At 46.9% G+C, this 26,863-nt stretch overlaps 1 protein-coding gene across 1 annotated transcript in view; it reads right to left on the bottom strand.

The window, feature by feature from the left end:
* The window catches only part of LOC141499673 (uncharacterized), a 53,000-nt gene extending 44,278 nt beyond the window's left edge, over positions 1–8,722 (bottom strand). Inside the window, exons 1-4 of the mRNA XM_074202322.1 lie at positions 8,648–8,722; positions 5,574–5,667; positions 801–927; positions 399–494 (exon numbers count right to left, since the gene is read on the bottom strand). Of these exons, the coding sequence (XP_074058423.1) occupies positions 399–494; positions 801–927; positions 5,574–5,609 (259 nt within the window). The 5' untranslated portion in view covers positions 5,610–5,667; positions 8,648–8,722. The remainder of the gene's footprint in view (positions 1–398; positions 495–800; positions 928–5,573; positions 5,668–8,647) is intronic.
* Positions 8,723–26,863: the final 18,141 nt, after the last annotated feature.

The raw sequence follows: 26,863 nt of genomic DNA, 5'->3' as shown, positions 1-26,863 counted from the left end.
ATCATTATGCTTCACAGCTCCTGTCCCAAGAACACAAAGGGTCCAGCACACACCAACTACCCTTATGTACGAACAGTACTTCCTCAGTCCCATGGTACCAAAGAACCAGAGGCAGGAAAAAGACCAAGTGAACTTAGGGTGGTGGAGAGGATGTCCCCATCACTGATTTGGCCAATTCAGAGTAATCTGTTCAAGAGAGACAGAGAATGGATCCTCAGGGATGGGCAGCAAGACTGGAGACTGGCAGCCAAGCCCATGGCAACCCCAAAGAGAGCTAGAGGAGGAAGACCCCTGCCCTTCTCCACAGGCCAGGCAGCTGCCAGGAGAGGTCACTGGCTCCATCAGGAAAGCTCTTCCCTTTAGATGACCAACTGACCTGCCTGGCCTGACCCACTCACCTGCACAGTTGCTTCCTGGGATGCTTCCCTCGGGTATCCAAGGCCCCTCTCCTTGCTCCAGCTGGCAGACGACATCTGGACTGGAAACAGCAAGCCCTAGAAATAGGAGAAAGTTGGAGCCCCACAGTCCCTGTTAGTCTACTCTTAGCCCTCGAGAGTAGACATGCTGGGGGGGATGGGGGGCTCAGAGGCCTCCAGAAAGCTCTAGCATCATGCTCACTGGAGGGATGGGGGGGGAATCTTGGATCTGAGGGCAAAGAAAGTCAAGAAGCCACCACCCTTTAAGTTCCCAGTGTCCAGTGTCCAATGCAAAGACCTTTCACTCCAGATACTCCCAGGATTTACTAAAACAATGAAGCAAAGAGTCTTCCCTGGGTCCCCAGGGGAGCCTGTGAACCTCACCCAGGCACACCAGGTTCCGGTAGTTCTCCAGCATCACCTCACGGTACAGCTCCTTCTGGGCAGGGCCCAGGTGCCCCCACTCCTCCCAGGAGAAGTCCACGGCCACATCCTTGAAGGTCACTGACCCCTTAAAGACCAAAGAAACCTGTGCTCAGCTAGGAAACCATCCCTCATCTCAATGTCGAGGGGAAGGCATGCAGGCAGGAGGCTGGGGCATGGCTCCCTCTGCGTCTGGGCTCCTGAATCCCTGGGTGAGACTTTGAGACTTTTGAGACTATGTGCAGGCTGTCCTGGAGTCTGACTCCTGCAGCAAGGGGGCAATAACAGCCCACATTTCTACTGCATCCTCTGGTCCATTTAACAGGTAACAACCATGGCAAACAGATGCCACAAGATTAAGGCCTCAGAAATGGCCGTACAAAGTTGTCTTTATATAAGCAGAAGCGACGAACCCAGAATGAGAAGAAAAGAAACAGAGGGCGAAAATCTTTGAGAAATATGAATATTAATTGACAAGTCTTTTCATTAAAAATCTGATAGTCAAAGGGGTGGCTAGGTGGCGTAGTGGATAAAGCACCGGCCCTGGAGTCAGGAGTACCTGAGTTCAAATCCGGCCTCAGACACTTAATAATTACCTAGCTGTGTGGCCTTGGGCAAGTCACTTAACCCCATTGCCTTGCAAAAACCTAAGAAAAACAACAACAACAACAAAAAAAAAATCTGATAGTCAAAATCCTAAAGAAATTGGCTAAACCACCATTTGCCACTTGAAACTCAGAAGGCTAAAGAGGATGAGCCGACCCCTCCTGAACTAAGAACAGGAGTATGTGAATGCTGGGCTTCATGCCCTTTGAGCCTCCTCAGCCCCTGGGGCAGTGGCATCCACCGGTCTTGTCAGACCTCAGGTGCTCCTGATGCTGCCCACACTCCCTCCAACACAAGGGGCACACCTGGAACCTGACACACAAGTGAGAGGGTGGGGCGGTGGTGGGGAGGTAGGAGGCTCACGCAAGGATTCCTGGGAATGGAGACTAAATGCAGCAGAGATCCTTCCCCAGGGAGGATGTGACTGGGTGGCTCATGATACCTGTTGACAGCCACCTCTTGGCCCCAAGGAAGCCGCATCGGGCCCTTCCAGAGTCCTGTTTTCAACAGAAATGTGTCTCCCGCTTTGTCTAAAGCTTCTTCAGCATCTGCTGAAAGAATCACCGAGCTTGGGGTGCTTCTCTACCTCCAGGCCAGGAAACAGAATCGCATCCATTAGAATGGCCTTAGGAAGACAGAGGAACTTTCTTGAGTTGTACTGCCAGGCCTCAAGCTCCCCTGCAGAGAGCAGAATCTAGGGCTGGACACCCTCTTAAAACACCAAATCTGTTTGTTGAAAACTACGGAGGGGTCAGAAGGAGTGACTCTCAAGGTCTCTATCCGAGCTATCTTCATTCTCGATGTCCACACGGACTGTCTGTACCTGACCTGTTGTGGAGCCTTCCAGGCTGATCTGGGTCTGATTAGCCACAGTTGGACATACTGTACCTTGACCCCAACATAATGATGTCATATTGGTCCTCTTCAAAAAGGAAAGACAACAACCATTGAGTGCCCTGGGAGCCCAAAGCTGTTGGACTGCAAATGGAGCCAGCTAAAACCCCTGCGCCAATGGGGTGGGCTCAGACTCCTGAGGAAGCTCCTGTACTTCCAACCTGGGTGATATAGGGAGACCCAATCTTAGAGAAAAGAAGAAAGGAAATAGACATTAGGGAAGATTTGCTATCTTACAAATCTACTGATGTTGATGCCACATCAAGAAGAAAAATCAAGTATCATTGTCAAATTTTTTAAATGAAAAAGATATAATGTGGGAGGAATCATCCTGGATTTCACACTGATGAACCTCAATTGATGTCAGTGAAGGTAGGCAAGCCCTGGACAAAAATGTAGCCGCAGGCAATATGGACACATTGCATGTTTTTGTTTTTTGCAAGACAATGAGGTTAAGTGACTCACCCAAGGTCACACAGCTAAGTAATTATTAAGTGTCTGAGGATAGATATGAACTCAGGTCCTCCTGACTCCAGGGCTGGTGCTCTATCCACTGAGCCACCTAGCTGTCCCCATACTGTGTGCTTTTGAGACAACTGTACTGAAAAAATAACTTTGGCCCCCAACCCAGATCCTGGTGGCCATCATCTCTGGATCCTCAAGAGATTCTCTTTCCTTCCTTCCTTGATGCACTCAGGCCCTGGATCACAGTCTTTCTCTCCACCGCAATCTCTGAACTCATCCTAGGGGGTCTATGAACATACTGTTGCTCTATTAAACACCCTCACTTCCTGGGACTTCAGCTTACTCAATTCTTATGACATTATAAAGAAAAACAACTTTGAAAGACTTGGGGACTCTGATCGATAACAATGAACAAAACAACTCTGAGTCCAGAAGTTTGAAGATGAAGTATGCTTCTGGCTTCTTGCCGGGGGGAGGAGTACCTAGAACCCAGCCTTTCTGACCCCTTTGGTTTCCTCCCTAACCCCCAATTTTGGGGTCGGGGATACCTTCTTTTCTCTTTTCCCTCTAGTTATCTTTCTCATTTTACAGGTAAGGGAACCAAGGCCCAGGAAGATGAAGTAATTTACCTAAAACCAAAGCAGTCCCAAGCAGTTGAGCTGGGATGGACCCCAGATGCCCCTCCATGAGGCTTCCCTGGCTCTTCCAGAGCAGTCATTTTCCCCTGACATACCAGCTCAGCTCTGGGATCAGAATTCATCTCACAGGAGAGCACGTCAGCATTAGAAGACTATCTGGTGGGGCAGCTAGGTGGCGTAGTGGATAGAGCACCAGCCTTGGAGTCAGGAGTACTTGAGTTCAAATCCACCCTCAGACACTTCATAATTACCTAGCTGTATGGCCTTGAGCAAGCCACTTAACTCCACTGCCTTGCAAAAACCTAAAAAAAAAAAAGACTATCTGGTGGCCTCCCTTTATTTTAGAGAAAAGGGGTGATAAAGCCAAGGGCTCAGGGCCAGCTGGAGGCAGGGAAGGTGCTTACAGTGAGGAAGGGCCCGGAACCTTTTCTCTCCCACCCTTCTAATTCTGCCAGAGTTGTTTTTCGGGTCTACTTTTGGAGACAACCGCAAAGGGCCTATGCTTAGCTCTACCAGACAGATCTGTAACAAAGGTTTTCTTTTTATTTCAGTTGGGGGGAGGATGAATGGGTAAAATTTAATCTTTGTTTTAAGTGAAAAAAAGATGAAATTTAGACAACTTAAGGTACTTTAAGTTATGTGGTTGTGAGCAAGCTACTTCACTTTCCTCAGTTTCTTCTTTTTTTGGGGGGGGGGTTTGTTTGTAAGGCAATGAGGTTAAGTGACTTGCCCAAGACCACACAATTGGGTAATTATTAAGTGTCTGAGGTCAAATTTGACCTCAGGTCCTCCTGACTCCAGGGCCAGTACTCTATGCCCCACACCACCTAGCTGCCTGTACTTCCGTAAAGTTAGAATTATAATAAAGCCTACCATACATGGTTACCATGAGGACTGGATGAGATGACATATAAAATGCTTTACAGATAAGAAATCATTATATAATAATAACATTGTTACTGTATAATATTGCTATTAAAATGGGTCAAGCAAGTTTAAGAACAATAGAAAAGAATAAATCTAATGTATTTATTATAAACAAACCCCTCAACAAGCGCCACCTTGGACTTCCCTCATGAGTTCTTCTTAAGTACAAAGTCTCACACCAAGTGAAAGGGTTTCTGGGAGGGCCCCCCATATACTAATGCCAGTCAGACACCAGGGACCCACGGAGCACTCCCCCAAACTTGTGTTAGCCAGTCTGGGACAATCAGGCAGGGCTGTCCTGAGAGGAAGCTGGGGTGCCAGCATGGAGAGGGGAACTGCCCCAAGAGTCTCCCATGTCCAAATGCTCCTCCCAAGGGCAGCCCCTGGCAGCCCCTGACTGGACTGTGCAGAGCCAGGCAACCAAGAGATGACAGATAACTAATCAGACAGGACTGTTCCCAAGGAAGAGACGGCAGCCCCCTCCCAAGCAATGCTGTCCCCTTCTCTGGGCCCCTGCAATGTGCTTGATGCCTGTCTGGCGGGGGGGCCCTTAGGAACCAAAATGATACAAGGATGACATTCTGGGTCTCCTCTGGTCTTGAATGGGAAGGACAAAACTTGGTGGGGGGGCAGGGGGAGGAGGGTTCTTCTACTTTTGGCTCCAAAAATTACTATCAGTGTGATCTGGACAAGTGTCCTCCCTTTGCTGACCCTCAGCTTCTCTCACCTGTGGGGAAGGGAGACCTTGGGGAAGTCACCCACTCTCTCTGGACCTCAGTCCCTTCATCTGTAAAATGGAGTTGCCTCCTCATGGGGGTGGATGTTGCACAGCCTGTGTTTGATCAAACTCACCCTGGTGGTAAGACCCCTTCCATTTCCCTCAGGACCCCTGATCACCCTGACAAGTGGAGGGGGTGTTGGGGAAGGGTGGAATTGGGAAACATTCTCTAGAGGAGTATCCTAAGGTGGGCTGGCTTGGGAGGGGTGCATGAGGCTTCAGGGGCTGCTCTTCCCCAGGACAGGGACTGCCCCCCCCGAGGTCCTTATAGCTCTGATTCAGTGCCTTAGGATGGCCCCCAATATGTTGGATTAGAAAACAAGGAAAAGAAAGAAGGAATGAATATCACGTGCTACTTCCATCCCAGGCACTGGACCTACACTTTAATGCCAATGGCATTTCTGGTCCCAGGAAGCTCCCACTTACCTGGCGGGGCCTGGCAAGGAGGAGCACAGACGCCATTCTGTCCTTTTCCAAATCTCCTCCTCTTTGGGAAAAGTCAAGTCTTCAGAACACAGAGCTGAGAAGGAAAAGGAACAGCTGGGGGAGAGTCAGGAGGCCAGCATCCCCCCCTTAAGGACACCCCCAACAAACAGTTCCACCAATCTGCAAACCATTGGGGGTGATGCTGAAAAAGTGACCACGAAGATCTAACTTTGAAGCCAAAGCCCCCCCCCCCCCAAGTCTCCTCAGCAGCCCTTTTGTGGTAGCCAGTGACCAAGGGCAAAGTGAAGGGAAGGCCCTGGCCTGGGGAATGGCCAACCCTCCACCTGCAAGGAGGCCCCAACACTGACACCTTCCCCATTCAGATCACCTGGATGTCAAAAAGAAGCTGGGAACTCCTGGGCAAAGAACAAAGGTTAGCGGCCAATGGTCTGCTGGGACGACCTGGGACACCAGGCTCCCTCGATTCACATTTGGCATGAGTGCCAGGCAGCTGGGTATGCGGGGGGGGGGGCAGCTGTTACATCGGGGTCAGGGCGGCCTCAGGATTACTATGGTCACATACGTACACAGGCTTTATAATGGTTTGGTCACCCCTCGATGGTTCATTGAACCCAGGGATATCCCTGGGCTTCAAGGTACTGTCAATTTTCCCCAGGTCTAGAGTCTCACTAAAAATCCCTCAGGGTTGCCTCTGGGCCTAGTAAGACAACACGGAGCACTGAGTCTGGACTTTTCCGGCTCTCTGGGGGCGGTCTGGCTTTCCCTCTATTGCTATTCCCAGTGGGACAAGTTGACTGAGCAATGAACCCAACTGCAGAATATGAAGGTAATAAGTTGTGAGCACGCCACTGCACGGTGTGAAGATGAGGAATTCAGAGAATCCTGGGAAGACTTTGCGGACTGAAGAGAGTGAGGAGAGCAGGGCCAAGAAAATAAAATACACCCTGAGCCCAGTGTGAACCAAAACATGGTAAGGAGGCACTGCCTAGTCCCCCCCTCCCCCTTGCAGATGTGGGTGTGAAATGGGCCTCATGCGCTCTGGCCTCGAGGAGGCTGTGGCTTCTCTTCCTTCCTTTAGTCTAGGCTACCTCGAGAAGGGAGACTGACCACACAGGCACATGGGGACGGTGAGGACCGGGTCAACTTTTCTGGAATTGGAGGCTTAGAGTCCCCCAATGGCTCAGAGTGGGGGCTCCTCCTGGGCACCTCCATATCTATCTACAGCAGCTCCAAAAGGATTGTCCTGACAACTTCACCCCATCCTGATGTTGGGAACCTCCCACTAGTGAAGGCTCTTGAGGAAAGCTCCTGAGTCAGCCAACAAGCATTTATTAGGCACCCACTAAGGCTAGGATACCAAGAGGATGTCCCCAACACTTAGCTTAAGTGGGGGAACAAGTGTATACACACAGGCCGAATTGGATCAAGTGCCCAGAGGGATGGCCCTAGAATGAGTGGGACTGGGACACCAGGAGAAGATGGGACTGTAGCCAGGACACGGAGGGAACGTCCCAGGACCACTGGGCCAAAGCTCATCTTTCCACTCTCAGCCTGGTGTCCCGGCACAAAGTCCATTCAATAAACCTTTAATCAAATTCAATACCTAGGGGCGGCTAGGTGGCACACTGGATAGAGCACTGGCCTGGAGTTAGGATGACCAGAGTTCAAATCTGACCTCAGACACTTAATGATCTAGCTGTGTGGCCTTGGGCAAGTCACTTAACTCTATTGCCTTGCAGAAAAAACCTAAAAAAAATAAATTCGATGCCTACATGAGCAGACACAGTGCTAGGGCCCAGAGACACATAAAAGAGACCGTTCCTTCCCTCAAGAAGCTTCCAGTTTAATGAGGGGAAAGCAGTTGTGATGCCTCGGTCAAGGAAAGCTTCCTTCCACTAAGAGGGAGAAGGCTCTGGCAGGTGAGGGAGGGCAGGATTAAAAACCTGGTCACAGTGTAAGTCTTGCGATTTCGGGGATCCTGTGGGGAGGGCAGGATGGCAGCAGGTGGGTCTGAGGAGCCGGGTCAAGCAGGGCAGCCAAGGCCTGGCCAGGAGGCCAGGGTCACTGGATGGCAGGAACTTGACAAGTCTAGAAAGGTGGATGGGCAGGGGGTGGAGGCCAGGTTATGGGCTCTGAACATCCTGGGGGTGACTGCAAGCCACTGGACTTCATCAAGGAGGGGCGACTTGGGCAACCTGCCCTTCAGGAAGCTCGGCCCGAGGCCGGCAGAGCCCGCGGCGCCGGGTGCGGGCCGGAGGAGAGGGGGGCCAGTCGGGCATGCTCCCCGGAACCATGTCGGACAAGAGGGTGCGCGCGAGGGAGGGGGCCGGCCCGGCCCTGGGGGCCTGGGGGTGCTGCAGCCACAGGGCAGGGGGGTGGGAATGATGAGTCTGGTTGTGGGCCGCGGTGCCCTCGGGTGCCTGGGGGTGCCGCGGGTGAGCTCCCCCACTGCTGCCTGCCTCGGGGGTCCCGGGGGCGTCGCCAGGACGCCGGGGCGGGGAGGCCTCGGCCAGGCGGGGCCATCTGGGTCTAGGGGCCGGGGGTGCCGTGTGTCGAGCCCGGGACCCTCTCCCGGGGGGCCCGGCCCCGAATTCGGCCAAACGTTCTAGAGGCGCTTCGGGCCTGCAGCCCCCCGACTCGGCCCGGCCCTGAACCCCGATGGCGGGGCCCCCGCGCCCGGGAGCCACTGGCTGAGGCGCCAGGACGCAGCCGGGCCCGGAAGCGCAGGGGCGCACCCCCGACACTTGGGGTACGGGAGGTGGGCACTGGGGGTGCCGGGGGCCAAGCCTGGACTAGAGAGGCCCCGTAGGCTTGGGGGGGCTGGGCCATCTCGGACGCCCCCCCCCGGGAAGGGGCGGGGCGGGGCAGCCACGCCGCCTATTGGTTGCCAAGCCGCGCCCCTCTCAGGCTGACCAATGGGCGTGAGGAAGGCGTGGCGGCGGCGGAGTGCGCATGTGCGGTTACCTCCGGCGGCCAGCTCCGCCCCCCCTCCCAGGAGGCTCCGGGCCCCGGCGCCGCGCGGCCTGAGCCTGCGCGCGGCCCCTGTCACTCACCCCGGCTCCGGACGCAGAGTTGCAGCCCGGCGGCGGCGGAGAGGGGGCGAAGCGGGAGAGACTGAGAGTGCAGAGGATGCGGAGGGAAGGAGGAAGCGGAAGTTCCCTGGGTCGCCTGCCCCCTCCCCACCCCGGGCCGGAAGGTGCCGTCGCACCTTGCCCCTTCCCCTTCTGGGAAATGTAGTTCCGAGACCAGAGCGCCTTGTGCGCATGCCCGAGACCCGTAGCCCCGCCCAGCCACGGGGCCGCTCCGGGGGCGGGGCCCTGGCGCCTTCGCCCCGCCCCCCCGCCCCGTGGCCCCGCCCCCAGGTTTTGGGGAGGAACCCCGGGCCGGGGCGGCAGGAAAAGCCTCTCGGGGTGCAGGAGGAGGGGGGGAACCCGCAGGAGGCGCCCCCAACCCTGAGGGGCCTCAGCCCAGCCTCGGGGGCAGGGGCCCCGGATTCCAATCCTCCCTGGCAGCCCGGGACCCTTTCCTGGCCGGGGGTCAGGCAGCCTGGGGGGCGTCCAGGGCCCAGACCTGGTGCCCGGGGCCCGCCGGCCCGGCCAGACCCACCCTAAGAACTTCTGACCCCTTGGGTTGGCCTTTGTTCTTGGGGTTCCGGCCCTGCTCCGATGTGGGGGCATCAACATTGCTGAGGTAGCAGGGCCCCCCTGCAGTGGGACCCCAGATGCCAGAGGGGTCCGAAACAGGGAGAGAGGGGATCACAGAACAGCCCCTTGGGCCAGGGAAAGGATGTGGGGTTCAAGTAGCGCCCCAGGCCGCCTGCGCCTCCGATCCCCAGGCCCGAGGCGTCTCCTGCAGTATCAGTCAGGGCTTCCCGAGGCAGCGCACTTACTTCATTTGTGGGAGGGTCTCCGCCCGGCCTGAGTCTCCCCATCAGCGAGCCACTGGCGGCTCCTCAAAGGTAAGGTAGGGCTCAGAAGCCTTGCCTTGGAAATGAATGCCCTGGAGTCAGGAGTCCCTGGGTTCAAATCCGGCCTCAGACACTTAATAATTCCCTAGCTGTGTGGCCTTGGGCAAGCCACTTCGCCCCATTGCCTTGCAAACACCAAAAAAAAGTGAGAGAGACAGAGAGAGAAAAGAAAATGAATTCCCTAAACTGGAAAATAGTATGACAAAAACTAGGTAGAGGCCCACATCTCGCACCCTCTACCAAAATAAGGATTTAGACATGCGATACCACAGACCAGTGAACAGACCAAGAAATACTCATCTGTCAGATCTCTGGAAAGGGGACAAATTTATGGCCAAATAAGAAATAGAGGACATTATAAATTGCAAAATGGATGATTCTGACTGTATTAAATTTAAAAGGTTTTGCACAAATAAAAATTAGAGGGAAAACAAAGTGGGGAAACAATTTTCATAGCTAGGAGTTCTGATAAAGCTCTCATTTCTAAAATACATAGAGAATTGCATCAATTTATAAGGTTACAAGTCATTCTCCAATTGATAAATGGTCAATGGATAAGAGCAGACAATTTTCAAATGAAGAAATTAAAGCTATAGAATCATTGGAAAAAATGCTCCAGATCATCACTGATTAGAGAAATGCAAATTAACACAACAGTGAGGTATCATCCCACACCTATTAGATTGACCAAGATGACAAAAAGGGAAGGTGACCAATGCTGGAGAGGTTGTCAGAGGATTGGGACATTGATGCATTGCTGGTGGAGTTATGAACAGATTCAATCTTTCTGGAGAGCAATATGGAGCTATGCCCAAAGAGCAATACAACTGTTCATGCACTTTGACGCAGCAATTCCAATTCTAGGTCTATAACTAGAAGAAATTATAAAAAAGCCCTACATGTTCCAAAATATTCATAGCAGCCCATTTTGTAGTGGCAAAGAATTGGAAATGGAGGGGCTGCCCATCCATTGGAGATGATTAAACAAGATATGGTACATGACTACTATGGAATATTATTGTTCTATAACCATAAATGGCAGTGGATAGAACACTGGCTGAGGAGATAGGAAGACCTCAGTTCAAATCTGGCCTCAGACACAATAATTACCTAGCTGTGTGACCTTGGACAAGTTAACCCCATTGCCTTGCAAAAACGAGCCAAAAAAAAAAAAAAAAAGAAACCATAAATGGTCAGATTCTAGAGAAGCATGGAACCAATTACAGTATCTGATGCTGAGTGAAGGGAGAAGAACCAAGAGAACACTGTCCACATTAACAACGACATTGTGAGTTGATCAACCTTGATGCATGCAGCTCCTCTCAGTATTTCAGAGAGCTATAACAAACCTAGGAGACCAGCTATGGACAATTCAATCCACATCCAGCAGAAGAAAAACAAAAACAAAACAAAATAAAAACAAACCTTCCAGAATCTGAATAAACATTACATTCACTTTTTAAATTTTTCTCTTAATATTTTTCCTTCCTTGTCTCATAGTTTCCTTTCTTTTTCCTTCATCCTAATTCCTCAAACCGAAAATGACTCGCAATATGTTCAACACAATTGTGTCTGTATAATATTCCCCTGCCAGTTCACCACTGAGGGGAGGGGAGTGAGAAGAGAGGGTGGATGGAAATGATAGCACTTGAAAATATGCACATGTATGTGGATGAATGTTGAAAATTTTCATAACATGTAATTGGAAAAATAAAAATCAATTTAATAAAAAATGAAAAAAAAAGAAAATGAATTCTCTGAAGTTGTGTCTGGAAAACTTTGTTTCTCCTTCCCCTGGTTACTGTGTGAGATTCTGCCTCTGTCATGAAGGCTGTAAAACAAATAGTTCCTCTATCCCTATGCTTTAATGGAAAACTATATAGATTTTGTTAGCACCCTAGTAGAGGTTCAGAATTATGCTTTAACAAATAAATCCTGTTTTAACCTTTGGCATATCTATGAAGTGCTATTCGGCAGCAAATACCCATCCCCAAAGCTCGGCGGGCACATATTTTGAGTATCAGTGGCATATTATTGGCATCAGGGGCTTTGGGGGCTGGACTACTGTGCCTTGATCTCAACTGAGAAACCAACCAAGCATATCCAGAGCAAGGTCTTTGTGTTCCTCTTTCAACCATACCCTGTGCTTGGTTCAAAGCCTCTTTAATAATAGTTTGCAGAAATATTTGCATGAAGCAATCTCTCATCCTCTCAGGCTGGGGTGGGGAGATAAGAGGGCCCAATCCTACCTCTGGCACCTCAGGAAGACAAGCATCATGGACCTGACTTTTCATACTTCTCACCCTCTGCAAAGGTTGGGAGAAAATCTCCTTAAGACATCCTGAAGGGAACCTTGAGGGGACCTTGGGCTGTAAGCAAGGGGTCTAATGTGTTTCTGATTGGTTTCAGGGGTCAGTTCGCAGGCTGTGGTGACTCAGGAGCCATCTTTGACCGTGATCCCAGGAGAGATAGTCACCCTGACCTGCAGCTCCAGCACTGGGGCGATCAGCACTGGGCACTATCCTTCGTGGATCCAACAGAAATTTGGCCAACCTAACCAGACAACTCATCTATAAAACCAGTAGTCTTTTTTCAGGTGTCCCTGCCTGGTTCTCAGGGTCCATCCTTGGGGACAAAGCGGCCCTCACCATCAAGGGGGCCCAGCCTGAGGATGAGGCTATTACTATGTCTTGTGGTACAATGGCCCTTTGCACAGTGAGGGATTCAGATGGGGAACTGAGACAAAAAACTCAGGTCCTTCCAAGCAGCAGAGATTTCCTGAGGTCTGTGAATTGGTACTTTTGACCTATTGCTAGTAAGTAAGAGCAAGAAAGTGAGGGTAGAGACATCCTGCTGTCAAACCCAGAAGCTATTCCACTTACAAAGGAACCTTCTAGCCCCAACACCTTTTGAGGTCTTTTTGCACATGTTAGGTCCCTCCAAAAATATAAGTTGCTACACCTTTTTTCATAATATCTGAGTTGTGGATGCTTTCTCCCTTTTCAACATATAGGAAAGGGTACTGAGGATTTTAAAATTAAGTGCGACTTTTCTCTCCTCTGTAAGACAAATAACATTAGAAGAGAAAGGGTAAACTTAAGACTGTTTATTCCAGACTGGGGGGGGGGGGGGCAACAACCTGAGTGGGTCAAGACTGCCATAGAGTTATAGTTAAAAGACCTTCAGAGGATGGTAGCATAACAAACACCACCAGTTCAGTTCAATGACAAAAAAAAGCAAAACTGACTGGAGATAATAGACCTGGGTTCAGATCCTGCCTCTGTTACAAACTACTAACTTCATCTTGGAATATGATGGAGATCACGATCCTTCTCATGACACAGTATCTTCATAATTAAGAGGGTTGGACTTCATGTCCTCTGAAGTCCCATATGATGCTATGAACAAGAATATCACAAAAATAACAATTGATCTTGATACAACACAAAGAGAATCTTGTAAAAAGGATTCACTAGAAAATCTTACACACAAACAATGGGAGGAGGGGGATAAGGACAGATGGAAAAAGGGCATCTACCTCAAAAGATGCCAGATTCTTTGAGTTTCACCAGACCTTCGGGTCCAGCATTAGGACCTTCAGTTTAGTTTCCTGAACTCTATATTTTCTAAACTCCTCCTCCTAAATTGCATCTTTGATGGGTACTAGCCCAGGTCCAGTTCATGCCACTCAGGTGGACCACTTCATCCCTTTTCCTCTGGAATCTGTTTTCCCAGCCTTTAATCACTGGTATGAGTGTGAAGGGTTCAAGGAGGATCTTTCCTTCTGCAATCAGCCCACCAGTTAATCAGGAGAGAAGTTACTCTGAAGCCCTGGTCATAGTTGATATATGTTTCCCAGGGAGACTATTTCTTCTAGAGGCAGCTTTGTGGGGCAGTAGATACAAAGGAGACCTAAATTTAAGACCTTCCTCAGTTATGTACTAGCTTCACGATCCTGAACAAGGACCTAATTAAGCCTTAGTTTGCTCATCGGTCAAATGAGAATAATATTACCTATCTACTGCACAGGTTTCCCAAAGATCAAATGAATCGATATATGTAAACCTTCAGGAGCTTTGAAAACTGTTCTATTATCAGTATCATTATTCCTATATGAGTAGTGTGTTCACTTCCAGGTCCCACAACTTAAAAAAAGTGTCACATTCCAGGAATATCGAAATGGAGGGAAGTTAGGAGATTGATGTGACTAGAAATGGTGTCATTTGAATAGCAGATAAACTGACAGAAGGGGCAGCTAGGTGGTGAAGTGAACAGAAGTCTAGGCTTGGAGTCATGAAGATTTAGCTTTAATTCTGGGCTCAAACACTACCAGGTGTGTGGCCTTGGGCAAGTCACTTCACCCATTCGCTTCAGTTTCCTCATCTATATAAAGTGAACTAGAGAAGAAAATAGCCAAACCACTCTATTGTCTCTGTCAAGAAAACCCCAAATGGGGTCACAAAGGGTCAGTTACGACTGAAAATAATTGAATAGCAATAATTTGATGGAATGGTGATTTTTTTTGTTTTTCCTTCATTAAGTAAAAGTAAGTATAATAGAAGGATTGGCCAATGGGAAGAGCATCCTTGCCTTAATGCCAGATCATATTGAGTTGGGTTGGCATGCTGGCTTCTGGAAATATGTAATGATGTCATGGAAGACCTTGATCCCCCTTAGAGCATTCTAAGGCATTCTGAAACCACTCCTGATATGCCTTTCCCTCTGTTGATTATTTCTGATTTATCTTGGCTATTGCTTCTTGGTCCATAGTTGTTTGTATGTTCTCTCCTACATTAGACTAGAAGCATTTGGAGAACATCGACTCTCTCTTACCTAAATTTGCATCTCCAGAATGTAGCTTTTCATAAATGTTGACTGTTTCCAGTTGCTGACCATGAAGTGCAGGATTATGAGAGAATTTGACCTGTATTTTCAGGGCTGTGGGGGTCCTTCTGAGGGTCCTAGACCTTCTAGTGTCATGGAAGATTATCTGTGGGTCAAGCCCATGCCAGTGTTCCACCTGGATCATGGAAGACAAAGTCAGTCTTGTGAGGGGAAAATGCATCCACATCCAGAGAGGGAACTGGGGAGTCTAGATGTAGACAAAAGCATCCTATTTTCAATTTTTAAAATTTGTTTTATGTTTTTTCTCCCTCTCATTTTTTCCCTTCTGTTCTGATTCTTCTTTCACACCATGACTAATATGTTTAACATATATGTATAACCTATAGAAGATTACTTGCTGTCAGGGAGGAAGGAGGGAAGGGAGGAAGGGAGAAAAATGTGAAATTCAAAACCTTGCAGGGAGATAAATGTTGAGCACTGTCTTTGCATGTAGTTTGAAAAATAAATTTAAAAAATTATTAGAGGGATGGCTAGGTGGTTCAGCGGAGAGAGCACTGGAGCCAGGAGTACCTGAGTTCAAATCCAGCCTCAGACACTTAATTACCTAGCTGTGTGGCCTTGGGCAAACTACTTAACCCCATTACCTTGCAAAAATCTAAAAAAAAATATTAGAATAAAAAACCATAAAAAAAAGACAAAGCCAATAAACTCACCCTGGAATTCAACTCAATTCAATTCAATAATATTCGTGGGTTATTTATGTGCTAGGCATTGTGGTAAGTGCTGGTGATACAAGAAAGAATCTCTGGCTTCAAGGGACATACACACTAATGAACAAGGGAGTTTTTGTTCAGTTATGTCCAGTTCATCAAGACCCCAGTTTGGAGTTTTCTTGGCAAAGGTACTGGAATGGTTTGTCTTTTCCTTCTTAAATTTAGTTTGCAAATGAGGAAACTGTAGCAAACAGACTTAAGTGACTTGCCAGGGTCACTGGATTTGAATGCTCCACCTAGCTGCCCAAGGGAAGATAATTCACAAAAGGCATCTGAAAAAATGGGACTATCTTGGAGTTTCTGGCACAGGGACATGATGTTTGAAGAGTTGAAAGCCGAGCTCCTTTTGAAAAATGGAAAATTACCTCGAAAGATCTGAGTCATCTATGAAGGAAGGTTTTGGGAGGCATTTATTTCTTCATCCTCCAGTCAGAAAGAGAAGTAACTGAAAGAGCTAAGATGTTGGATTGTCATTCTTCCTTCCTTTTGGTAGAGAACCAATCCATCACATGTCCAGACTTGCACATGAATGGGACTGAAGTGAGTCAGAATTGCACAAAGTCATCAGCCTCACTCTCTCTTCCATAGTCATGAAAGTCCAATGGCAAGACAAAAGTCAGGAAGACTGGCCATGGCCTAGGATGCAGTGGATGACCTTGGCATCTTTGATTTCTGAACAAGCTCTAAGTGCTTCACAGGGACTGTATCAGCTGCCTTTACCACTATTGGAGCAAATTGTGCTCAACTGTCCATTCTGCTCGGGGGAAGTCTTCACCTGCTTGGGATAGACATCCCCTTAACTCACCAACATGTCTTAGACCTGTCAGTTACCCTCAGTCTTGTTTGAGGTTGGGTATCAAAAGCTGAGTCAATTTGCATGGTGATGAAATTTTAACTCATCAGCTTATTTGGGGTGAAGGATGTTCAGTGATTTCAAAACTGCAGATTTTTCAGCCCTATTCCTGCATCTTAGATTTCTGAATCATGGGGCAGCTAGGTGGCACAATGGAGAGGACCTGGAGTCAGGAGGACCTGAGTTCAAATCTAGCTGCAGACACTTAAAAATTGCCAAAATTTTAAAAAAAGATTCCTGAATCACAAGGCAATTCTGGAATTCTATCAATGCTTGATTATCATCTCCCTGGGGAGTTGTGAAGCTCATTGGTGCTCAACTCAACCCAGGTTGGCAGAGATCAGTGCATGGACTGAATTGGGACAGCACTCTCAATCTAAACTCCACTATTCAGCCCCAGCCCTTTTCACAATCCTTTCCCTCCCTCTTTGCTTCTTTGTATTTTGCTTGCTTTTCTCTCATACTCTGATCCCCTTCAAACTGTGAAAAATGATTCATTTGGACCTACTACTATGTCAAATCAGATGCAAGCGGCATCATCCCATCTCACTACAAATGTGCCCGAATGGCAAGTTTTCATACTGGATGCCTCTCTGAGAGGGGAAAGAGAAGAGTCTTATAGATTACTATGGTGATGAAAATAGTAGTAAAAACTTTTTAAAACCCAGAGGAAAAATTGAATGGATTTTTGATTACCCAAATTGATTGGTTCTTAGCTTTCATTATCGAAGACCAAAAACGATATCACTTTGTTAAAGGCAAGTTATAGTGTGTCCAACTGTGGCTCATCAGACCACTATGAGCTCAGCTCATAATGCTCTACCACAGGTCAGGCACAAATAGTCCATGTGAACACCTGGGGGGGGGGTACTCTCAACTCATGCATCTCGCATTTTCTTTGAGCTGCTTCCATTCTGCCTCACTCATAGAGCACAGCACCTGGTCTGATGAGGTTACACCAGGCTGGGTATTCCTGGGCCAGTGTCTTCCATGATGCCCAGTCAGTTCCAAAGTTTAGTGGTCATTCTAATACCTCCTCTCCCACACCTTCTTTTGGAGGTTCTCAAACACTGAGCTAGCTCTGGCGATTCATATGTCAACTTCATTTTCATTGGGTCCATCCCTGAAAAATATTGCTGCCAAGGTAAGTGAACTTGTCCACATGACTCAAAACATTTGCGTGACTAATGTTTCCCCATCTGCATGGTGTGAAGTTGGCTGATGGAACACCTGGGTTTTCTTGTTAGGCCAAAATGAACGCAAACAGCAATCTGTTGCATCTCAGCTTCAGAGGCTGCATTGAGTACACATGAAACAAGGTTATGTCCATGCTACATAGCATGGGAACAAGGACATAACCTTATTTCACTTCATTGTTGACCAGGAAATCATGAGGGCGTTGTCTACTATCTAGAACCCACGCAAGCATACCATCATGAAAGCGATTAACCATACTGATGAACTTCCCGGTGCAACCAGATTCTGACAGAGTTTTCCTTAAGTCCTCAGGACTAATAGTAGCAAAGACCTTGGTCAGATCTACAATGTAGTATCCAGACCTCTGTTCTGTTCCTGGTATTTGGGGGTAGTTGTCGGGCAGCAAATATCATATCAACTGTTCCCTGACCCTTTCTGAAGCCACACTGGCTCTCAGGAAGGGGACCATCTTCCAGGAGAAGGATCAACCTATTCATCTTGCCAGTATCTTCCCAGCAATGATTAAGAGAGAAACCCCTCTGTGATTGTCACAGGACAATATATTCCCTTTAATTTTGCATAGATGGACAATGGGGGCACCCTTGAATTCTCAGGGGATAACCTCCTCCCTGTCATATAACCCAGAAAATTTCAGTTGGTTTTGAATGAGCAATGGACCCCCCTTATGGATCTCAGTTGGAATAAAGTGGTAATTATCAAAAGCATCTGGCATTGGCTAAGACAGAGTGGTGAATCAGGGGGATAGATTAGCTCCCCATTATGATGTGACCATTGCAATATAATATCCAAGATACAAGCTTTTGGAAAATATGCGCATCATGTCACCAAAACTGCTGGGAAAACTAGAAAACCTTTTGGCAGAAAGGAAGTATAAACCAATGCAACACAAGGTCAAACTGGGTTAAATCATTTAGAGAAACAAATAAGGAGAGCATGGGAATGGTTTTTTATGAACTAATCCAATCTTACCATCTGACTGAGATCCCAAGGATGTCAAAGTCAGAAAGACAGGTCTTCAAACCTAAACAGTCTAGAGGCCTTTTTGGTGACAGCAAAGGATGGGGAACGCTGACTGAGCTCAACCTCCAGTCCTCCAAGCCCTTCTGTCACTCAGCTCCAGGCCTTCCCCCGACCATCCTCCATATCTGCAATGTCTCCTCGGTTTTGAACACTGACCTCACTGCCTTCATTTAAGCCCCAACTCAAACCCCCTCCTCCAGGAAGTCTTCCCTGAACATCTAATGGCAGGGCCTTCCCTCGACTTATTTTGTTGAGATGGGGAGCTCTTCCAGGGCAGGAACTCTCTTCTGCCTTTGTCTCCTGGATGCCCAGGAGGATGCCCACTAGGAGGCAGCCAGGTAGCATTTGGGGCCCTGGAAGAGAGGTTGAACCCCCTTCCCTCTTCTATTCTGAGGGAGGACTGGGGACAGCACAGACTGACCTGGAGACCAAAGTACTGCAGGGGCCAAGGGGGACCCCAGGCAGGTGTGGGAACTGAGCAGAGGTGGACCCTGAGACTTGGAGGTAAAGGAGGCAGGGCAATGAGGAGCCCCGGTGGGTGTGAGAGCTGTGCAGAGCTTACCCCATAAAAGCCTTGAGAATACAAGAGGGGAGGTGATGGGAAGCCCCAGCAGGTGTGGGGAGCTAAGCAGAGGTGGACCCCTGGTTCTTGGGAGTATGGAGGCAGGGTGATTTTTCCCTTTATAACTGTAAGTTCTGGAGAACATACAGTATTCTCTTGAGTGTTGAAGTATCATAAGTTTCTCAAAACCATCAGCCTCAGCCTTCCTTTTACCCTTGCCACTAAGGAAGGTGTGAATCACAAACTCCCAGAGAATAAAACTTCATATCTAACTGATATTTTCCTGTTGTTTTGGTTTAATCTATATTTTTAAAGATTTTTTTTCAGTTTTAAGGATTCACGCCCTCTATTTGCTGCTTGGAGACCTGAATTAAGCACCTTGGTTATACTTGCTAGAAAGCCAATCTGACCTAAAGATGGATGCCAGGAGTTTCCTCACAATGGTACATTACAAGCAATTCATATGTCTTATCTGAAAACTGGCCCTGTCCTGATAAAGTGGGGACAGAGAAGTGGCTCATTAAATAGGGTGCTGGGTCCAGCATCAGGAAGACTTGAGTTCAAATCCAGTCTTCCTCTCTGCACCCTGTTTGCCTCAGTTCCTTATCTATAACATGATCTAGAGAAGGAAATGGCAAACTGCTCGAGTGTCCTGACCTAGAAAGCGTGAAAAGTCAGACAGGGCTGAAAGATGACTTCTCTTCAGTGACAAATGATCAGTCCCTTGTTGCTTCCATTTTCCTTTTGGTTGTTTTTAGAAGCGTTGGAGAGTGGAGTGCAGGAACCTGCAGGCGTTTGCTCTCTCTGCCAGACTTGAAATGTCCCCAATCTTTCATCCAATTCAGGATCAGATTTTCTAATATTCTGTTATTTTTTTAATCTACTTTCATTTGCTTGTTTTTAAAGTCTAAAAGATGATCACCCCTGTATTGGGAGGTTAGGCCGAAGCTGAAGCGTCCTGTTGCTGGTTTGTTGGACAATTGCTATCATTTAATTAATCAATTGACTCCCTTTGGGGGGCACTTCTTCCCTAGGACTGATAAGATTGGATGAGAAGGTCCCAAGGTACTGATTTGGTAAGTTCCCAAAGTCCTAAACAGAAAAGAAGAATTGACTGAGTCCTTTGGTCTTTTCTCAAAAAGTAAATTATTCTTTTTCCCTATTTTAAAGTAAAATATACTCTATTAGAGATGCCACCGTTTTAATCCTTAAGCATACACTCTTTCTGCCTAGTCCTAATTTCACAGCACTAGATCAAAAAAGGAGATACATTTCTAAGGATACAAGAATTTTTCAAATTCCAGCATTTCTTATAAAATGGTTTCTCTTACATTTCAATGAGAGAAAAATTCCAAGAATACTAATAGCATAAATAATGTGATGGGGTAGCTAGGTGGCACAGTGGATAGAGCCCTGGAGTCAGGAGGACCTGAGTTCAAATTTGACCTCAGACACTTAATAATGACCCAGCTGTGTGGCCTTGGGCAAGGCACCTAAACCCATTGCCTTGCAAAAAACAAACAAACAAATAATGTGATAGATTAAAAACATGAAACAGCATTGCCAAATGGCCTCGATTCTGTTCAACGTATCACTGAATTATCTTCATAGGAAAATCGCCTCTTCCGGTCATCACTGATATTTTAGCCTCATTGCAGCCAAGTAGGAGTAAGTGCACTAAGCTTTCAGTCCTCTACCTACAGTCCTCACCCCATCACCTCCAAGCCCAGTTTGAAGGGCATATTGGCCCCCTCACAGTGGGAGAACACGGGTGACTCAGTCTATTCCAAGCTGGACCTCCACTTCCAAGAGGTCCGTGGCTTCCCGGGGTTCCCAAGAGCCATTTGGGGCCGGCTGCTCCGAGCAGGGGCCCCACTCCTCTGGGGGGCTGGGGCTGCAGGTGGAGCCGGGTCTGGGAGGGAGGGAGGCCTGCAGGGCCTGGTGGCTGGGGGCCAGGGTGGAGTGTGAGCGCTGGAGGTGGGATTTGGAGTTGAGGCAGAGTTTAGGGGTCTTAGCAGAGGAGAAGGCATTGCCCGGGATGGAGGGCAGGGCTTAGGGAAGAGGGATGACGAGGGTCCCGGGGTCCTGGCCCTGGTGATTGGAGGATCCTGGGGCCTCAGGGGCTGCACAGGGTGTTGCTTCTGGGACTAGGAAGGCCCTGGCAGAGGGGGCTGCTGGGTGGCAGGAAGCCTTTGATTGAGACTCCTTTTCCTTCCCTGGAGCTTCCTTCTCTTTGTACTGAGACTTCTGCCCCTTGGAAGCCAATTCTGTGCTTGCAAGTCCCGGGTAGGTTGGACCCAGCGCCCCCTCCCCTCCCGGTCCCCCCGTGTTTCCTGGCTTCTCTTGGCTGCCCTTGCCATTGGGTCTCTCTCCTCTTCTGACTTCTGATGAGAGTCTGCTGGGAGCTGGCCTCCCTCCCAAGCCTGGTTACTGGACAACCTCCCCATGCCTAATTCTTTTCCAGACTTTCAGTCACTTCCCAAACTTCCTGACTCACCTTCCCCAGATTTCCCATTGAGTCACCCTTTCCCAGACTTCAGACTTTAGCCACCTTCCTATCAGGCCCCTCCTATCCTGACACCCTGTTTCCAGCTCTTCGTTAGAGATCCAGGAGTCCTGCCTTCCTGTCCCCAGGACCTCACCTTGAACACAGGCACCAAGGCTCTTTCCTGGCCCCTCATCCGAACTTGGTCTTGGGCTGCTTCCCCATTAGATCCTAGGCGTGTGGCCCCCTCCCTCCAGTTTCCAAACTGAGGCTCGTCCAGGGGGGCCTAGGCCTCCTTCCCCCTCCCCTTGTTAGACCTCAGGCCCCAGGCATCCCGCCTCCCCAGGCTCAGCGTCCACCTGCATTCCTTGTGCCTCTCCAGTGCCCCTGACCTCCCGCCACGAGCTCAGTGAGAAGTCTTGCCTCCTAGACCTCATCCCTGTCCCCCCAATCTGATCTTCTGCTTCCTTGCCTCAACTTCTTTCAGAGGACTTTTGTCTCCCAACCTTAGGCTTTCTCTGGACATTCCTTGGAGGCTCCATTCCAGCTCCTCTCCTGCCTAGATCAGCTAGGTAAAGTGTGTTTCCTGGGTAGAGTGTGTGGAGGACAGAGGACCAGTTGGAGAGAGAATCATTGAGACTGGTCTCATCTCATCTGGCATCCCAAGCCCTTTTTGCCTCCCGGGTCCCCCCCCCCCCCAAGGCAATTGGGGTTGAGTGACTTGCCCAAGATCACACAGCTAAGTAACTATTAAGTATCTGAGGTCAGATTTGAACTCAGGTCCTCTTGACTCTATCCACTGAATCACTTAGTTGCTGCATTGCCTCCTGGGTTTTTGTAGGAAGATGAGTAGAGGAGAGGAAGAAGAGAAGGATTAAGAGAGGGAGGGAAGTAGTCTTCCTGTTCAGATCATCTTCTTTTTCAAGTTTGATCCTCCTTATTGCCAGAGGTTGTAGTTTCTGTCTCGAGGGCAGGACCAGGTCCTTTGTAACTCAGTATGGGCCCTTGCCCTTTATAAAGCTCCTTGAGCCAATCTCCTGCCCCGGAAGGGAAGGGAAAGCCCTCTCCCTCTCTGGGATCCTTCTCCATCCTCAGGTTAGCCTGTAGAGGCCCAAGGCCTGACCCCAGCAGGTCCTGGTCAAATCCAGATGCCAAAGTTGACAACAAATGAGAAGAGTTTAATTGGGAAGAGTCACAGATAGCAGAGTGCACGCACAATGTCAGCCTGGGCCTCAGATTGTGGCTGAGGAAGATGGGGCTTTTCGTAGGACTTTGCAGGGAGCTCCAGGCTGTCCACTGGTGGTCAAGCTAGGCAGAGAATTGCAACCTTCCACGGTTACAAGTAAGAGCTTTGCTTACTGCTCTATTGGTTGGGGAGGCAGCTAAAGGTTGAGGTAGACAGCTAAAGACCAGGAACCTCACAAAATGAAGGCACTTTCATTGCTCTGTTATTACACAGGAATCCTGGATTCAGAGAGAATGGCCCCCGAGAGCCCCAGAGCTCCACCTCAGGTGAGTGCAGTCTGTCCCCAGCCATGTTCCGTGGACATAGGTATGAGCTATGAAACGGGCAAGACCTTTCTTATGGGTCGTTCCTTTTAAAAAACATAGGCATGAAAGGGAACACAGTATTAACCACACTGCCCTGCTCTCATCTTTGTTTTAAACTGATTCATGAGACCCTTGTTGTCTCATGAAGACCCCACACCTCAAATTGGTGCCCTCCCCTGTTTGTCTTTAACTTCTGCCTCATTACAACTAACTTTCAAGGACCACACTCCATGAATCTTTATTTCCTAGGGAATCTTGCCTTTGCTCTTTCAATCCCACCCTAGCATTGTTCCCATCCATACCACTTCTCTCCCCTCTTTGTTTCTTCCACCTTTCTCTCTTTGGAGCTACTGAAGGTCCAGGAAAACCATTCACATGTCCCAGCTCATTTCCTTTCCAGTGTTGTCCTCAGAGCAGAAAAAGTTGCTTCTTGGGCTACTCATATCCTACACCCTCAGCTTATACAAGTCTTCTCTTTGATCACATTTCTTTATTTCTTTATTTATTTTTTTTGGTTTTTGCAAAGCAATAGAGTTAAAGAACCTGCCCAAGGTCAAACAGCTAAGTAAGTATTACATGTTTGAGGCTGGATTTGAACTTAGGTCCTCCTGTCTCCACTGTACCAACTAAGTGCCCTCATATTTCTTTCTTTCTTTTTTTTTTTGCAAGGCAAATGGGGTCAAGTGGCTTGCCCAAGGCCACACAGCTAGGTAATTATTAAGTGTCTGAGGCCAGATTTGAACTCAGATACTCCTGACTCCAGGGCCGGTGCTCTGTCCACTGTGCCACCTAGCTGCTCCCTCCCCATATTTCTTTTTGAAAAATATTTTTTTATTTTTCTCAATTATATGTTTAAGCAATTTTTAAACATGTTTTAAACTTTGGAGTTCTATATTTTGCCCTTGCTTCCCTCTCCACCCTCGGTGGGATGATCAACAATCTGGTATATATTCTAAAGATGCAGATTTCATATTCGTCATTTTCTTTAGCTCATCCTGTGTGTCATTTCTTATAGCACAAGAATATTCTAACACAATCACATTCCACAGCTTGTTTTGCCATTCTTCAACTGATGGACATCCTCTTGATTTCTTAGCAATCACAATAAGAGCTGCGATAAATATTTTTGTACAAATCCTTCTCCCCTTTTAAAAAATGTCTTCAAGTTATAGATCTAGCAGTGGTTTCACTGGCTCAAAGGATATGCTCAGTTTTATAGAACTTTTGATAGTTCCAAATTTCTCTCCCAAATGGTTAGAATTATACATAACTCCACCAACAGTGCATCAGGGTCCCAGTTTTCCCACATCACTTCCAACGTTTATCATTTTCCATTTTTGTCATATTATCCAATCTGATAGATGTGAGGTGGTACCTCAGAGTTGTTTTTAATTTGCATTTATCTAATCAATGGTGATTTAGAACATTTTTCATGTCAGCTAAGGATACCTTTGATTACTTTGTCTGAAAATTACCTATTCATATCCTTTGACCATTTGTCAATTGGTGAATGATGTGTATTTTTTTTTTGGCAGGGCAGTGGGGTTAAGTGACTTGCCCAAGGCTACACAGCTAGGCAATTATTAAGTGTCTGAGGCTGCATTTGAACTCCAGTATTCCTGACTCCAGGGTCAGTGCTCTTCCCACTATGCCACTTAGCTGCCCTGACATGTGTTTTTTATAAATTTGATTAATTCTCTCTATAGTTGATAAATCCAGGCTTTTATCAGAGATATCTGATGCCAAATTTCCCCCAGGTTTTCTACTTTCCTTATTTTTACTTATGTGGTTGGGAAGATCTGGGAAACAATATTATTTGACTTTTTAAAATTCGAATTTTGTTTTCTAATAGAAAAAATTAGCCTTCTCTCCCTTCCATTTCTGCCTCACCCCCACCCTCCAGAGAAAGCAACACTAACTCCTATTATAAGAATGTATGGAGTTGAGCTAAACAAAATTTCTCATTGGTCATATCTAAAGAAAATTATGTCACTCTGCTCTCTGAGTATCAACCCTCTATCAAGAAGTAGGTAACATGTCATCCTGAGTGCTCAGAAATTGATTGACCATTGCATTTATCAGAGTTCCTATGTATGGTTTCACACCAATGCCGACATATGTGTACATGCATTTGTATCAGCCAAGAACCACTTTCTCAACCTCCCATCTGTTCCTCTGATCCCAATGAGAAGAGAAGAAAAAGAAAACCCATTATACATGATGAAGAGACAAACTGAGGAAAAAACCAAAAACTCACAGTGTCTGTGTCCAAAAAATAATTTCTCTTTGTGTACCAGAATCTTTGTGTACCTTTAGCCTAGTAGTTAGTAGGTTTCATCATCATTGGACCTCTGGAAACTTGGTTGTTCATTATACTAATCAAGTTCGTTGCAGTAGTATTCCAGTACAATTATGGACCTCACTTGTTCATCCATTCCCCCACATATGAGTAATCGCCTGGATTCCATTTGCCACTGAAAAAGAACTATAAATATTCTTGTACAGTTACTTATTTGACTTAGAACTAATCCCTCCTTAAATCTATTCTTCCTCTAATTCCCCTGCCTGGAAATGTTGCATATATTCTTTCTTCCTTTGACTAGATAACTGAAGTTCAAGCATCATATATCTCTACCTACTCCCTTCTCCTTGTTATATTGCTATCTACTTGTGTCCCCTCATTAAAGGAGATATTTTCCAAATCTCCTTTCTATCTACCGGACAGTGCATTCTTCTTCCTTTCTTCCATTCTTTCCTTAAGATCAAGATAACAGAACCACTTCCCAGGCCTTTTTTAAAATTGGATTTCCTCTATGAACTGAGAGGCAGTTGAGGGGGACACACAAATATCTCCCCTTGTTTTAATATAAGTAGGTTACTTTTTATTTTTATCAGTCCCTTTGGCTAGTTCATCCTTGTTTCCTTTTTTTTTAATGTTTCTCCTCCCTTGTGTTTGAACCTTTAAAAGTCTTTCCATCAGGAATGTTTTATAAGAAAGGTTATTTTACCCCAATATCATTATTATCAGTTTTACTGGTTAATTACTTTTGGCTATTACACCATATCTTTTGCTTTCAAGACTATTAAATTCCAAGCTCTCTGGTCTTTAATTGTATAGTTTTTGCCAAATTGTATGTGATCCAAGTGTGGCTTCCTGATAACTGAATTGTTTCTTTGTGTCTGCTCACAGTACTTCTCTCATAATAGGAAGCTCTACAATTTGGCTATGATATTCCTAGGTGTTTTTATTCAGAATTTTGTTGCTGAAAGTGATCTGTGGTTTCCTTTTTTTTTTTTGGTATTTTTTTTAGGTTTTTTGCAAGGCAATGGGGTTAAGTGACTTGTCCAAGGCCACATAGCTAGGTAATTATTAAGTGTCTGAGGTTGGATTTGAACTCAGGTCCTCCTGACTTCAGGGCCAGTGCTCTATTCACTGAGCCACCTAGTTATCCCAATTTTTGGTAAATTTTAAAATTTATTTCAAACTTAAATACAAAACAAGAAAAGGAAAAAATACCCATTACCAATCTACATAGTAGAATAACAGAGAGGATTCAGTATAAAACAATAAATTTCCATTTTAAGAAAAATCTACATAACAAATATTACACATTGTTTTCAATATTACTCAGCTTTGCTTCCTTGTATTTTTTTTTTGTTCTATGCTCTGCACTTTTTACTTTATTTTGGCTCTCACTCCTTCTCCCCTACCCTAAAGAAGGCTACAATTAAGCCTGGATATGGAGACATATATGTTCACAAACAAATCATAAATATTTATAAATAAATATATTATATAATATTTATGTATGTATTAACATACATTTCTATACTCATGAACATGCATATTTATAAGACTGTGCACTACTCATTTCTTTTTGTCTTGTATTCTTGCTTGTCATTGGTTTCTCTGGTGAATAGTATTTCCATGTTTTTTTTTTCCCTTCTCCGTCTCCTTTGCACGTTTTTCTAAATCAACCAGCTTATCATTTCCT

Source organism: Macrotis lagotis, chromosome X (assembly GCF_037893015.1).
Source record: "Macrotis lagotis isolate mMagLag1 chromosome X, bilby.v1.9.chrom.fasta, whole genome shotgun sequence".
In the NCBI taxonomy this organism is placed as follows: domain Eukaryota; kingdom Metazoa; phylum Chordata; class Mammalia; order Peramelemorphia; family Peramelidae; genus Macrotis; species Macrotis lagotis.
This window is presented reverse-complemented; position numbering and strand designations above follow the sequence as displayed.